A 13,878-nucleotide genomic window follows, 5' to 3' on the forward strand; every position below is an offset into this window, starting at 1 on the left:
AATACAAATAGGTGTGCAAGAAATTATTTTATTTTTAGGGTTCTAGAATCCGTAGTTTTTATCCAATTTGCCTGAAATGAGAAATCTACAGGTATTTTAGGACCTTAAATATGAGAGCCGAAAATGGCGTGTATTGGTTCATGTTTTGGTTTATCTCCCAAATAGGCCGATCTCCCGATTTTACTTCTCTGATCTAGTCTTCATAGGTAAAATCTTTGAATTTATCTTCGGGAAGTGTACTGGTTGAACTGATCTGCTTGTCACCAAATCCCCCTGAAATTTTCACAGGAAACTATAATATTTGATTCATGGTGGTGGGTATTTAAGATTCGGCCCCGCCGAACTTACTGCTTTATATATATATTTTTTTTTCAATTTGTGGTAGATTATATTTGGCACGAGTGGCAACCGTGGCTATAGATCCGAAGAACTCAGTATTGTAGATATAGTTCAGAAGATGTCGGCGGTCAAACTGAAGATCGGGAAATGTCTGGGTCCAATGATCTCAGAAGTATAACAGTAGATGTAAAGAATTCAATAGTGGTGTAGATCCAAAGAAATTAGTGTTGAATCTGTTTATCAGAGGATCTTATTGGTGGAAGAATGGAAGTGTTAATCCATTCATCTAAGTGGTAAAACTCTGAGTCCAGTGATCTCAGAATTGGATGGATGTATGTCGGCGGTCAAACTGTTGATTGGAAAATCTTAGAACTGTAGGTTCAATGATTTCAGAAGTGGAACCATAGATGCAAATAGTGCATTGGTGGATCCCAGAATTGTAGTGGTGAAAATGTGTATCAGAAGTTCTTAATGGTGGAACTTTAGGACCAAACAACGCACTGGTGAAAATGTATATCCGAAAAACTCAGTGGTGGATCCAAAGATATCTGCAGTCGAACTGTAAATCGGAAAAAAATCAGAACTGTAATGATCACATACGTAAAACTCACTGATGGAAGATTTCAGCAATGAAGATTCAAACTCAGAGTTGGAATCGCATATTCGAGAAAATCTCAAAAGTGATCCAAAAAATTCAGTGGTGGAAGAGTAGATCCAAAATTCTCTGCGGTTGAACTGTAGATAGTAAAATCTCACTAGTTAAACTCTAGATCTGAAAATCGAATTAAAAATCTTTGTGGTAGAACTGTCAATCCGAAGATCTCAGTGGATCTGTAAACCTCATTGGACCTTTAGATCTCATTCGTGGAACTATAGACCCGAAGATCTCGGCTGCGGAACTGCAGATATATAGTTTTAGTAGTGTTGCAGATCCGATAATGTCAGTTATTTCACTATAGATTCAAACATCTCAGTGGTGGAACTCCTAGACCCAAAGAACTTCCCGATGGAGCTGTAGATTCACAGATTTCAGTGAATGAACTACAGATCCGAATATCACAGTGGTGGAGCTGTCAATTCGAAGATCGCAGTGGACCTATAGATGTCATTAGACCTATTGATATTAGTGGTGGAACTATAAATCCAAAGATCCCGGCGGCAGAACTGTAGATCCGTAATTTTAGTGGTGTAACTGCGGATCCGAAGATGTTTATTAATTTCACTAAAGTTCCAAAAATCTCAGTGGTAGAACTGTTGAGCCGATGAACTGCCTCCTGAAGCTGTAGATCCGAAGATCTAAGTGGTGGAACCGTAGAACCAAAGAACTTATTGGAGGAGCGGTAGACTGGCATAACTCAATGGTCAAACTGTATATAGGAAAATATCAATGGTGGAAGTATAGATCCCAAGAACGTCATAGGTTCATCCCAAGTTACGGTCAAGCAAAAAATAGTCAACGGTTATTTATCTCCTCACAGTATTTTCAATGACTTTTCGGAAAAAAGTCGGAAATCTATTCGTTCAGGGCTATAGAAAAGAACTCCCTTCTCACTTCTTCATGAGGAAGTTTACTTATTTGAAGCCATTCGTCTAAATGGCTTCAAATAAGTAAGGATTGGAATTTTTATTGGTAGGCGATCGTGATTGTGTGGTTCGGTATAGACGCATAATTAGTTTGCCAGCAATTATGCTGCCTAATTCCTGCCTTGCCACGTTAAAAATGGTTTATGGACTCTCAGTATTACTGACTATCTGGAAATTTCTCTACGAACATTCGTACTTGGGTATAACCAAAGATTCGGGTGCGCAGCACTTGTGGATTAAATAGGTTCTTTTTTCAATTAGCCTGACATTTTATGTATTTCAATATATGTTGATTTATTGAGAAACTATCCGTTAATGAAACATTCCCAATGAATTCAATTATATATGAAAATATTCCTGGATTTTATGCAAATATATACTGATGAATAAACAAAATTTCACTCTATCAATTCTGAATAAAAATGCTCAACCGCCAATTAATTCTCTATTTTATTTCATTCATTTCTTATTCACAGGACCACCATATGTGCGAGCCATTGGACCGATCAAAGCAGTCGCCGGCGAAGATGTAACAGTGCATTGTCCGTTTTCCGGTTATCCAATAGAACAAATTAGATGGGAGCAAGGACATCATGAACTGACAACAAGTAAGACAAATTGCCAATGTTATCTATCGATGGGAACAAAAAAAAAAAAAAAAAACAGCTTGAATGTTCGAATGAATATGCAAATGTTTGGGATGGAATAAAACAAATGCGATGGGGTCATAGGAAAGTTTATAAAATGTTGGTAGTTTTTCTGGATTTTGAGAAAAGGAATTTAAAATATATTTTGGTGTTAACATGGAATCCACCTGCAATATTTGATGAGAGAGAAGCTGATCACGTATGGTATAATAATGCACTGAGGTTGGTCTGACCATATGGGGCTAAAATCTATTCTATTTCGGCAACCAGCAGTCAAGTATGAGGATTCCAAAATATAACTTTACCATTTGTAAATTACGCAGGTTGGGAGTTATGTCAATGTTGTACCTTGCGTATAAAGTCCACGTTTTTCACGCTGAAAAAGATGCCATCGCCTGCTATGGATGATAGCAGCAACTTCCCTATCATATCATTGGCTTCACATGGTCTGATTATTGTCGTAACCTACCAACCCATCATTTCACTGTGTGTAAACCACCTTCACATAACTCTCTTCACTGACCAATAATCCGATTCCCTTACCTCTGAACTCTACTTCACTTTAGGAAATATATCGATCGTGTCTTCTGTTAGCTATTCATGTTATGTTGGCCAAAAAATGTTCCAGGAAATCATCATCGAATATCAATTTTATGGCCATTGGTCGAATTGTGGAAATTAAGTCTATCTTCCCTGTCAAAGCTCAGGGAACAACCAATAAGGGTGATACGGTCAAAATTTGGTCAATATAAACTTGACGTATTTCTTTCAATTTTGCATTGAAAAAACCTGAACACCCCTCTGTTGAAGGTGTGTGTGTAGAATGTTGCTCCTATTTTGATTTTGGAATTCACTCTTCAGTTGTCAAAATGCCGTCCAAGCAAGAAGAGCAGCGTATCAAAATTTTGCTCGCGCATCGCGAAAATCCGAGCTACTCGCACGTAAAGCTGGCAAAATCGCTAAAAGTTGCCAAATCAACCGTTACAAATGTAATTAAAGTATTTGGGGAACGTTTGTCTACAGCAAGGAAGTCTGGATCGGGGGGAAATCGAAAACCGGAAGCCGCTGCGACGACAAAGAGTTGCTGGCAGTTTCAAGTGAAACCCTAACCTCTCTCTCCGACATGCCGCAAATACGCTGGGTGTATCGTCTACAACCGTGCATCGAGCCAAAAAAAGAGCCGGACTATCGACTTACAAGAAGGTAGTGACTCCAAATCGCGATGATAAACAAAATACGACGGCCAAAGCGCGATCCCGGAGGCTGTACACGACGATGCTGACGAAGTTTGACTACGTGGTAATGGACGACGAAACCTACGTCAAATCCGACTACAAGCAGCTTCCGGGACAGGAGTTTTATACGGCAAAAAAGGGGAAAGGTAGCAGATATTTTCAAACGCATAAAACTGTCAAAGTTCGCAAAGAAATATCTGGTTTGGCAAGCCATCTGTACCTGTGGCTTGAAAAGCAGCATTTTCATAGCTTCCGGGACTGTCAACTAAGAAATTTACGTGAAAGAGTGTTTGAATAAACGTTTGCTGCCTTTCCTGAAGAAACACGGTTGTTCCGTACTGTTTTGGCCGGATTTGGCATCTTGCCATTACGATAAAAAGGCCATGGAGTGGTATGCCGCCAACAACGTGCAGGTGGTTCCCAAGGACAAGAACCCTCCCAACACGCCAGAGCTCCGCCCAATTGAGAAATACTGGGCTGTTGTCAAGCGGAACCTAAAGAAGACCAAAAAAACTGCTAAGGACGAGCAGCAGTTCAAGGCAAACTGGCTTTCTGCGGCGAAGAAGGTGGACAAGGTGGCTGTACAAAATCTGATGGCAGGTGTCAAGCGTGAGGCCCGGCAATTCGGATTTGGAAAAGCGAAAGCCTAACTGAATATTTTTCCTGAATTTTATACTAATTGAACTTGAAAAAGAAATTTAATTTGAATTTTTAAATAAACGATTTCACCGATTTACACGCGTTTTCCCTTGACCAAATTTTGACCGTATCACCCTTTACAAACTGTGCTGGTCCGCAAATAAGGGAATTTAATCTAGAGATGAGTAACTAGTGGACGAACATAAGAGGAACCCAGGTCTGAGGCATTTGAAGCAATGTAATTTCCCAATTTGGATGGTACAGAGTATAAACTGATCGAGGCTTCAGTGAGCAACCTCGCCTCCTGTTGATGTTACTTAGAGTATTTTCCAGGAAATCACCAATGCTGCCACCGCTTACTTCTATCTGCTGGTCGAATTTCCCAATTGGGATGAGTTGGATAATATACAGAGACTTTTCTGAGCTAGATGGCGTTCCTCGAAATCAACCTCTTAACTTTTACCCTCTGGTCGATTTGCAGAAATGGGGTCTAACTTCCCAAAATTTCGGGAACCGCATATAAGCGTTACGAACATCATTGTATAAACTCAAAAACAAGAGTAACCTGCGGTTAAGCTATTTAGGAAATGCCTGGGTAAGTTTTACCACCTTAAAAGACCTGTTAAATCTCGGAAGGAGGTATGGTGGCCTTTGGGCGACTTGACAATGTGGAAGGCTCTCATAATGGACGGATCGAGACATAAGTGAGCAGCAGTTTCCTCGAGTTTGCAGTTTACTTCGAGGGTGTTTCAAAAAGTCATCAATGGAGCAACCACTTAATTTAGGGAAAGTACATGCTCTTGCTGGTTAGAGAATGTTCGAGGAAATCATCAACAAAGCAACACCTTAATGTATGGCCAATGGTCTTATTGCCGATTGCTTAACTTCCCTACCTAAGCTCCGGGAACCACAAATAAATGTGACGCCCACCGCCGTATGAACTCGAAAACAAGAAGAACCCACGCTGAGCACTTGAATACCTGGTAAATTTTGGAAGGATGTACGATGGGAAATCAGTCACCTTCGGGCGATCGAGACTTCAGTGACCAGCAGTTCCTTCTGATGTTCATGTTGCTAAGAAGATATTCCAAGGTCTTTAATCGCTCTGGTCGAATTGCCAAAATGCTACCTAACTTACCAGCAAAAGAAACGGGAATTGCAGATGGGTTGATCCTGTCGATCAGGAAACTAAATCTAGCGATTCATAAGATAAGTACACGAAAACAAGAGGAACCCATGGCGAGAGAACCTAAAGCAATTTTACGAAGTCATTGGCGACACCTAGTCCAAAGATTTACAAGCCCCCAATGCTTTACAATCGGCAGTTTATTGAAGAGTGATGGGATCTCATTCACATTTGGGGACATGCCGATAATTCATATAAAGATACAATACTAGATCTAGAGATTCGAAATATAGTACCCGAATACAAGGGGAACCCGTGGTTACAGCATGTGAGGCAATTTTATGGTATCCTCGGAAGAAGGTGATACCTGGTTCATAGAGATGCTCTTTTCAACCGACAATTTATTGAGGGATGATGGGATCTCATTAACATTTGGTGACATAACAGTGATTGATCTGAAGATATGTGCAAGAGTTTTCAAACGAATAGGGCACCCCAGAGTAATAGATCGACATGGAGATTAATACGAGAAGTGGAAGATGATATATGAAGGGCGTGTGTTGAGAGACTTTGCTGCACTATCTGTTTTACTTCCTCTCGTCACATGGGGGAAGTTATGGTACACAACCCAAGTTATGGAATGAGAAACCCATGATCCACCTTTTAACCTAGACGAATGTAATAGATTGAAAAACAGAGACTACGATTCGTCAAGTTTCTAAAGCTGAAACTTTTTTATGACCCCTCAATCGGAATGCTAATTCTAGTACATTCAATCCATATGTGTCCAATATATATGTGTCTCTGTTTTTTAACAAAACCAAGAGGACTTTTTTCTATTCATGCATATTTTTGGTTTTTTTTTACAAAGCATATTGTCAATTTTCCATCGATGTATGTAGTTTGTCCTAGTATATGAATACTTCATTTCTTCTCTTTTGTTTTTTTTACAGATTCCCATTACTCTTTAGCACCCGTACAACAGGGAGGTTATCTTGTCATCAAGAATGTTGAACCAACTCGTGACCAGGGCATCTACACCTGTATTGTTAGAGTTCGTACGGGTGAGGAGGCACGTCGAGATATACAACTGAATGTCAATAGTAAGTATCGAGAAAAAACCAGCGAACTACCAATTCCACCATCGGCATAGATCCTATCCAGAAACTAACCATTCCCATTTCGATTTGATATTCAATGGCTCAATTATATTTCACCATAACCTGAGGGAAGATTGACGTTTTTTTTTGTGTTGTTTTGCTTCACCTTCAGGACATCAGGTTGTCGGTCACAGCTTAGTAGTGAGAACAATGACACCTCAATGAATGTGTGATTCATTCGTTAGGCTCTTGGTCCGGTCCAAGTGATTAATTCATTCTAAATGGACTACATATTGCAGTTGCTAATACAAAGAGTTTGCCTTTGACTAGATAACAACTATTGCAGTAGTTCATAAAAACTATATTCATATACGTTTGTCCAACAATAACACGGGGTCATTTTGCTTTTAGGAGAATGGAAAAAAATAAAACATTTGTGGATTAGAACAAAAATGGGGATAAAGAAAAATCATACAATATTTTTTATGTTGATTGGTATGCTTTTAAAGATTAGGATAATACAAACATTCAAAATCAATTTCTCAATGAATATCCAAATGTGTGACGTGGTGGTAATCGGACAAGATCTTTGTCGCCGAGAATCTATTTTATTTTTTTAGATCCCATATAAATAGGCTAAGCGGGCCGGGTGGAATAGTACAAAGACGAACATTTGTCAAAATGTTATTTCTATAGCAAATTTTGTCACAATATTATTTCTATAGCACATTCAAAATTGTATTTCTATCGAAATTTTTGTCAAAATTTTATCTCTATAAAAAATTTGTCAAAATTTTATTTTTATAGAAAATTTTTTCAAAATTTTATTTCTATAAAAAATTTTTCAAAATTGTATTTTTTAGAAATGTTTTTTAAAATGTTGTTTCTATAGAAAATTTTTGTCAAAATTTTATTTCTATAGAAAATTTTTTCAAAATTTAATTTCTATAGAAAATTTTGTAAAAATTTTATTTCTATAAAAAAAAATTGTCAAAATTTTATTTCTATAGAAATTTTTTCAAAATTTTATTTCTATAGACAATTTTGTCAAAATTTTATTTCTATAGATAATTTTGTCAAAATTTTATTTCTATAAAAAATTTGGTCAACATTTTATTTCTATAAAAAATGTTGTCAAAATTTTATTTCTATAGAAAATTTCGTTAAAATTTTATTTCTATAGAAAATTTCGTTAAAATTTTATTTCTATAGAAAATTTTGTAAAAATTTAATTTCTATAGAAAATTTTGTCAACATTTAATTTCTGTAGAAAATTTAGGATTAGGATAATACAAACATTCAAAATCAGTTTCTCAATGAATACCCAAATGTGTGGCATGGTGGAAATAGGAATAGGTCTTTGTCACCGAGAATCTATTTTATTTTTTTAGATCCCATATAGGCTAAGCGGGCCGAGTGGAGTAGAACAAAGACGAAAATTTGTCAACATTTTATTTCTATAACAAATTTTGTAACAATTTTATTTTTATAGCAAATTTTGTCAAAATTTTATTTCTATAGAAAATTTTGTCAAAATTGTATTTTTATAGAAAATTTTGTCAAAATTTTATTTCTAAAAAAAAATTGTCAACATTTTATTTCTATAGAAATTTTGTCAAAATTTTATTTCTATAAAAAAATTTTTCAAAATTTTACTTCTATAGAAAATTTTGTCAAAATTTTATTTCTATAAAAAAAAATTGTCAAAAATTTTATTTCTATAAAAAAATTGTCAAAAATTTTATTCCTATAGAAAATTTTGTCAAAAATTTTATTTCTATAGAAAATTTTGGCAAAATTTTATTTCTATAGAAAATTTTTTCAAAATTTAATTTCTATAGAAAATTTTGTCAAAATTTAATTTATTATTGTTTATTATCTATTTTTATTAAAAAAATTCTCAAAGTTTTATTTCTATTGAAAATTTTCTCAATAATTTTTTTCCAATACAAAATTTTGTCGAAATTTTATTTCTTAGAAAATTTTCCAAAATTTTATTTTTATAGCGAATTTTGTCAAAATTTTATTTCTATAGAAAACTTTGTCAAAATTGTATTTTTATAGAAAATTTTGTCAACATTTTATTTCTATAAAAAAAAGTTGTCAAAATTTTATATCTATAGAAAATTTTGTCAAAATTTTATTTCTATAAAAAAATTTGTCAAAATTTTATTTCTATAGAAAATTTTGTCAAAATTGTATTTTTATAAAAAAATTGTCAAAAATTTTATTTCTATAGAAATTTCGTCAAAATTTTATTTCTATAGAAAATTTTGTCAAAATTTAATTTCTATAGAAAATTTTGGCAAAATTTTATTTCTATAGAAAATTTTGTCACAATTTAATTTCTATAGAAAATTTTGTCAAAATTTAATTTATTATTGTTTATTATCTATTTTTATTTAAAAAAATCTTTTTAGTTTTATTTCTATTGAAAATTTTCTCAATAATTTTTTTCCAATACAAAATTTTGTCGAAATTTTATTTCTTAGAAAATTTTCCAAAATTTTTATTTCTGTAGGAAATATCTATTATATGAATTACTTATTAGTTGGAGATATTTTGCGAAATCTACCAAATTGTAAAAATTTTATTTCTATAGAAAATTTTGTTAAAATTTTATTTCTATAGGAAATTTTTCAAAATTTAGTTTGAATAGAAAATTTTGTCAAAATTTTATTTCTATAGAAAATTTTGTCAAAATATTATTTCTCTAGAAATTTTTTTCAAAATTTAATTTATTATTGTTATTATCTATTTTTTATTTAAAAAAATTCTCAAAGTTTTATTTCTATTGAAAATTTTCTCAATAATTTTTTTCCAATAAAAATTTTGTCGAAATTTTATTTTTTAATTTTATTTTTAAAAAAATTTATCAAAATTTTACTTCTATATAGAAAATTTTGTCAAAATTTTATTTCTATAAAAAAATTGTCAAAAATTTTATTTCTATAGAAATTTCGTCAAAATTTTATTTCTATAGAAAATTTTGTGAAAATTTAATTTCTATAGAAAATTTTGGCAAAATTTTATTTCTACAGAAAATTTTTTCAAAATTTAATTTCTATAGAAAATTTTGTCAAAATTTAATTTATTATTGTTTATTATCTATTTTTATTAAAAAAATTCTCAAAGTTTTATTTCTATTGAAAATTTTCTCAATAATTTTTTTCCAATACAAAATTTTGTCGAAATTTTATTTTTTAGAAAATTTTCCAAAATTTTATTTTTATAGCGAATTTTGTCAAAATTTTATTTCTATAGAAAACTTTGTCAAAATTGTATTTTTATAGAAAATTTTGTCAACATTTTATTTCTATAAAAAAAATTGTCAAAATTTTATTTCTATAAAAAAATTTGTCCAAATTTTATTTCTATAGAAAATTTTGTCAAAATTGTATTTCTATAAAAAAATTGTCAAAAATTTTATTTCTATAGAAATTTCGTCAAAATTTTATTTCTATAGAAAATTTTGTCAAAATTTAATTTCTATAGAAAATTTTGTCAAAATTTAATTTCTATAGAAAATTTTGGCAAAATTTTATTTCTATAGAAAATTTTGTCACAATTTAATTTCTATAGAAAATTTTGTCAAAATTTAATTTATTATTGTTTATTATCTATTTTTATTAAAAAAATCTTTTTAGTTTTATTTCTATTGAACATTTTCTCAATAATTTTTTTCCAATACAAAATTTTGTCGAAATTTTATTTCTTAGAAAATTTTCCAAAATTTTTATTTCTGTAGAAAATATCTATTATATGAATTACTTTTAGTTGGAGATATTTTGCGAAATCTACCAAATTGTCAAAATTTTATTTCTATAGAAAATTTTGGTAAAATTTTATTTCTATAGGAAATTTTTCAAAATTTAATTTATTATTGTTATTATCTATTTTTTATTAAAAAAAAATTCTCAAAGTTTTGTTTCTATTGAAAATTTTCTCAATAATTTTTTTCCAATAGAAAATTTTCCAAAATTTTTATTTCTGTAGAAAATATCTATTATATGAATTACTTATTAGTTGGAGATATTTTGCTAAATCTACCAAATTGTCAAAATTTTATTTCTATAGAAAATTTTGTCAAAATGTTATTTCTATAGAAAATTTTTTTAAAATTTAATTTATTATTGTTATTATCTATTTCTCTAAAAAAAAATCCCAAGGTTTTATTTCTTTAGAAAATTTTGTCAAAATTTAATTTCTATAAAAAATTTGTCAAAATTTTATTTCTATAGAAAATTTTGTCAAAATTTTATTTCTATTGAAAATTTTTATCAAAATGTTATTTCTATTGAAAATTTTGTCAAAATGTTATTTCTATAGGAAATTTTTTAAAATTTAATTTATTATTGTTTATTATCTATTTGTATGAGAAAAATTCTCTAAGTTTTATTTCTATAGGAAATATTCTCAAACAATTTTTTCAAAATTTTATTCCTTAGAAAATTTTCCAAAAACGGTATATATGTAGAAATTATCTATTATATGAATTACCTCTTAGTTGGAGATAAATATTTTGCAAACTCTACCTAAATAGCGAGAATTCTACCAATCTACCAAACAGTTAAAAATTTACCATTTTTTTTGTAGAATTCTACCAACTGTGGCAACCGTGCCTGATATACTTCAATGAAATTACATCATCTCCTAAAAAATAACTAAAAGTAAAGAAAAATCGTTGGCAACAAATCATGACCATTTTAATTCTTTATTACTATTTTGTTGAATTTTAAAATTTTCTTCTTAATTTGTGCCACCATTGAATTTATTAACTTACAGTACGTACGACCTTCTAAAAACCTGTTCCATATAGTCGGTACAGTTTGTTCACAAATTCGCATCCTGCTCCTGTATTTTTCTACAATTTACCCAAAACCAATTATCTACCAACTTTACCCTTTCAACCTTAAGGGAACACACAGAAAATCAATTTCATCAACATTAAAAAGTTACAATTTTCTACTTTGTTAAATTTATGTTTTATTTTTATTTCTTGTACGTTTTTGTGTCTCCCCTCTTTTTTATTCAATCATTACAGGCCCGCCGGTAATCGAAGCATTTAAGTTTCCAAAAAATCTTCAAGAAGGAGGTAGAGCACAAATCACATGTGCTGTATCCTCAGGTGACATGCCCATATATTTTAGCTGGAAAAAGGATGATATGTCTATACCATCAAGTTTACAGGTAAGAAAATCTTTCTTTCTTCTGAAATAAACGACAACCTTAGGTAATGACGAACGAACGAACGATGAAATCGAATAAAAGAAATCAAATGCTTTATTTCTAATAACACACACAATTTAATGCATTATCCTTCGGGTGGACCAGGAGAGAGGGTGGTAGGTTTAAATATGTCTATGTCATGTTATTGTCACCCTTTACGTGGGGAGGGGGGGTCGTTATGGTCGGTAGATTTGGTAGCCCTTTTTTGTTTTCTCTTCTTTTCGGTTAATACATTTTCCACACGTACAAAAATTAAGGGCGAAGGTGGACAGATACTAAATTGTGGTGTGATGGGTGTTTACGGTTCCCCAGACAAGAAACTGAAAAACCCAGGAAAGGCTAAACCCCAAAAAAAAACGGACAATAGAGAAATCCTTATAGGAGCAGACATAAAAAGGATTTAGCTTTTATCATAAATGTGTACGTTGATGCCGTTGTTGGATTTAAAGTAATCTATGTTTTTTATGACCTTTTTCTTTCTCTCTTTTTTGTGTACGATTTTTTGTTTCTTTTCAATTTACCAAAGATTACGGAGAAAAAGGAAGAATTCTATTCACTGTTGGTCTTTAAGGACATCAGTGCTAAGCATAGTGGCAAATACACGTGCTATGCCAGTAATGCTGCAGCAAAGGTCAACTATACGGCTGAGTTACAAGTCAGAGGTAAGTTGAGTAATTGATTGTTTGTTGTTTTGCAATAAATTTAAGGGTATGGCCACCACGGTTGCCATTTGGTTCACAAATCCGCCAATGAATATTGTACCAAAAATCTACCAAATTAAAAAAAAAGTTTTTTGAAATTGGTCTAAATTTTATTTCTTTAGAAATAAAAAAAAAAATATCAAAATTTTATTGCCATAGGCATTTTTGAAAAAAAAAAATATTTGTATGTTATAGCAAATTTTGTCAAAACTTTTTATACTCGTGGTTAATTTTTACACAAAAATATGGGAATAATTAAAGGAGAAAGTAAAGGAAAATGAAAAACCCGACCGAGGCACAGCGACATATGGGCAATAGGATTGCCATATCTAGACCCAAAGAAAAAATTCCCCCTTCCTTTTAGGAAAAAATTGTGCGAATTTATGATAAGTGATTCAACAATTGTCTCTAAAGTACTGTATTTATTTTTAGTATCTGAAATTTTGTTCTTCAGAAAAGAAAACTCTTCGTTCAGTGTGGTAGTTTATACAGGAAATTTTGTCAAAATTTCATTTCTATAGAAAATGTTGTCAAAATTTTATTTCTACAGACAATTTTGTTAAAATTTTATTTCTACTGAAAATTTTGTCTAAATTTTTTTTCTATAGAGAGTTTTGTCAAAATTTTATTTCTATAGAAAATTTTGTCAAAATTTGAGTCCTATAGAAAATTTTGTCAAAATTTTATTTCCATAGAAATTTATGTAAAAATTTTATTTCTACTGAAATTTTTGTTAAAATTTTATTTCTATTTAAAATTTTGTCAAAAATGTTTTCCATAGAAACTTTTGTCAAAATTTTATTTCTATAGACAATTTTGTCAAAATATTATTTTTTTGAAAATTTTGCCAAATGTTATTTCTATAGAAAATTTTGTCAGAATTTTATTTCTACAGAAAATTTTGTCAGAATTTTATTTCTACAGAAAATTTTGTTAAAATTTTATTTCTATAGAAAATTTTGTCAAAATTTTATTTCTATAGAAATTTTTGTTAAAATTTTATTCCTATTTAAAATTTTGTCAAAAATATTGTCCATAGAAAATTTGTCAAAATTTTTTTCTATAAAAAAGTTTCTCAAAATTTTATTTCTATAGAAAATGTTGTCCAGACTTTTTTTTATGGATCTTCCTGTAGATGATTTTGTCAATTTATTTTTCTATAGAAAATAAATCAAAATTTTATTTCTGTGGAAAATTTTGCCAAAATTTTATTTTTTATAGATTTTTTTTTCAAAACTTTTTTTCTATAGAAAAATTTGTCAAAATTGTATTTCTATA

General features: G+C 30.8%; 1 protein-coding gene across 1 annotated transcript in view; it reads left to right on the forward strand.

Annotated features, from left to right (window-relative positions):
- The window catches only part of Dscam3 (Down syndrome cell adhesion molecule 3), a 317,456-nt gene that overhangs the window by 190,650 nt on the left and 112,928 nt on the right, over positions 1-13,878 (forward strand). The window contains exons 12-15 of the mRNA XM_075299301.1: positions 2,400-2,531; positions 6,524-6,673; positions 11,715-11,860; positions 12,426-12,561. Coding sequence (XP_075155416.1) covers positions 2,400-2,531; positions 6,524-6,673; positions 11,715-11,860; positions 12,426-12,561 — 564 coding nt within the window. The remainder of the gene's footprint in view (positions 1-2,399; positions 2,532-6,523; positions 6,674-11,714; positions 11,861-12,425; positions 12,562-13,878) is intronic.

This window comes from Haematobia irritans, chromosome 1 (assembly GCF_050003625.1).
Source record: "Haematobia irritans isolate KBUSLIRL chromosome 1, ASM5000362v1, whole genome shotgun sequence".
NCBI lineage: Eukaryota > Metazoa > Arthropoda > Insecta > Diptera > Muscidae > Haematobia > Haematobia irritans.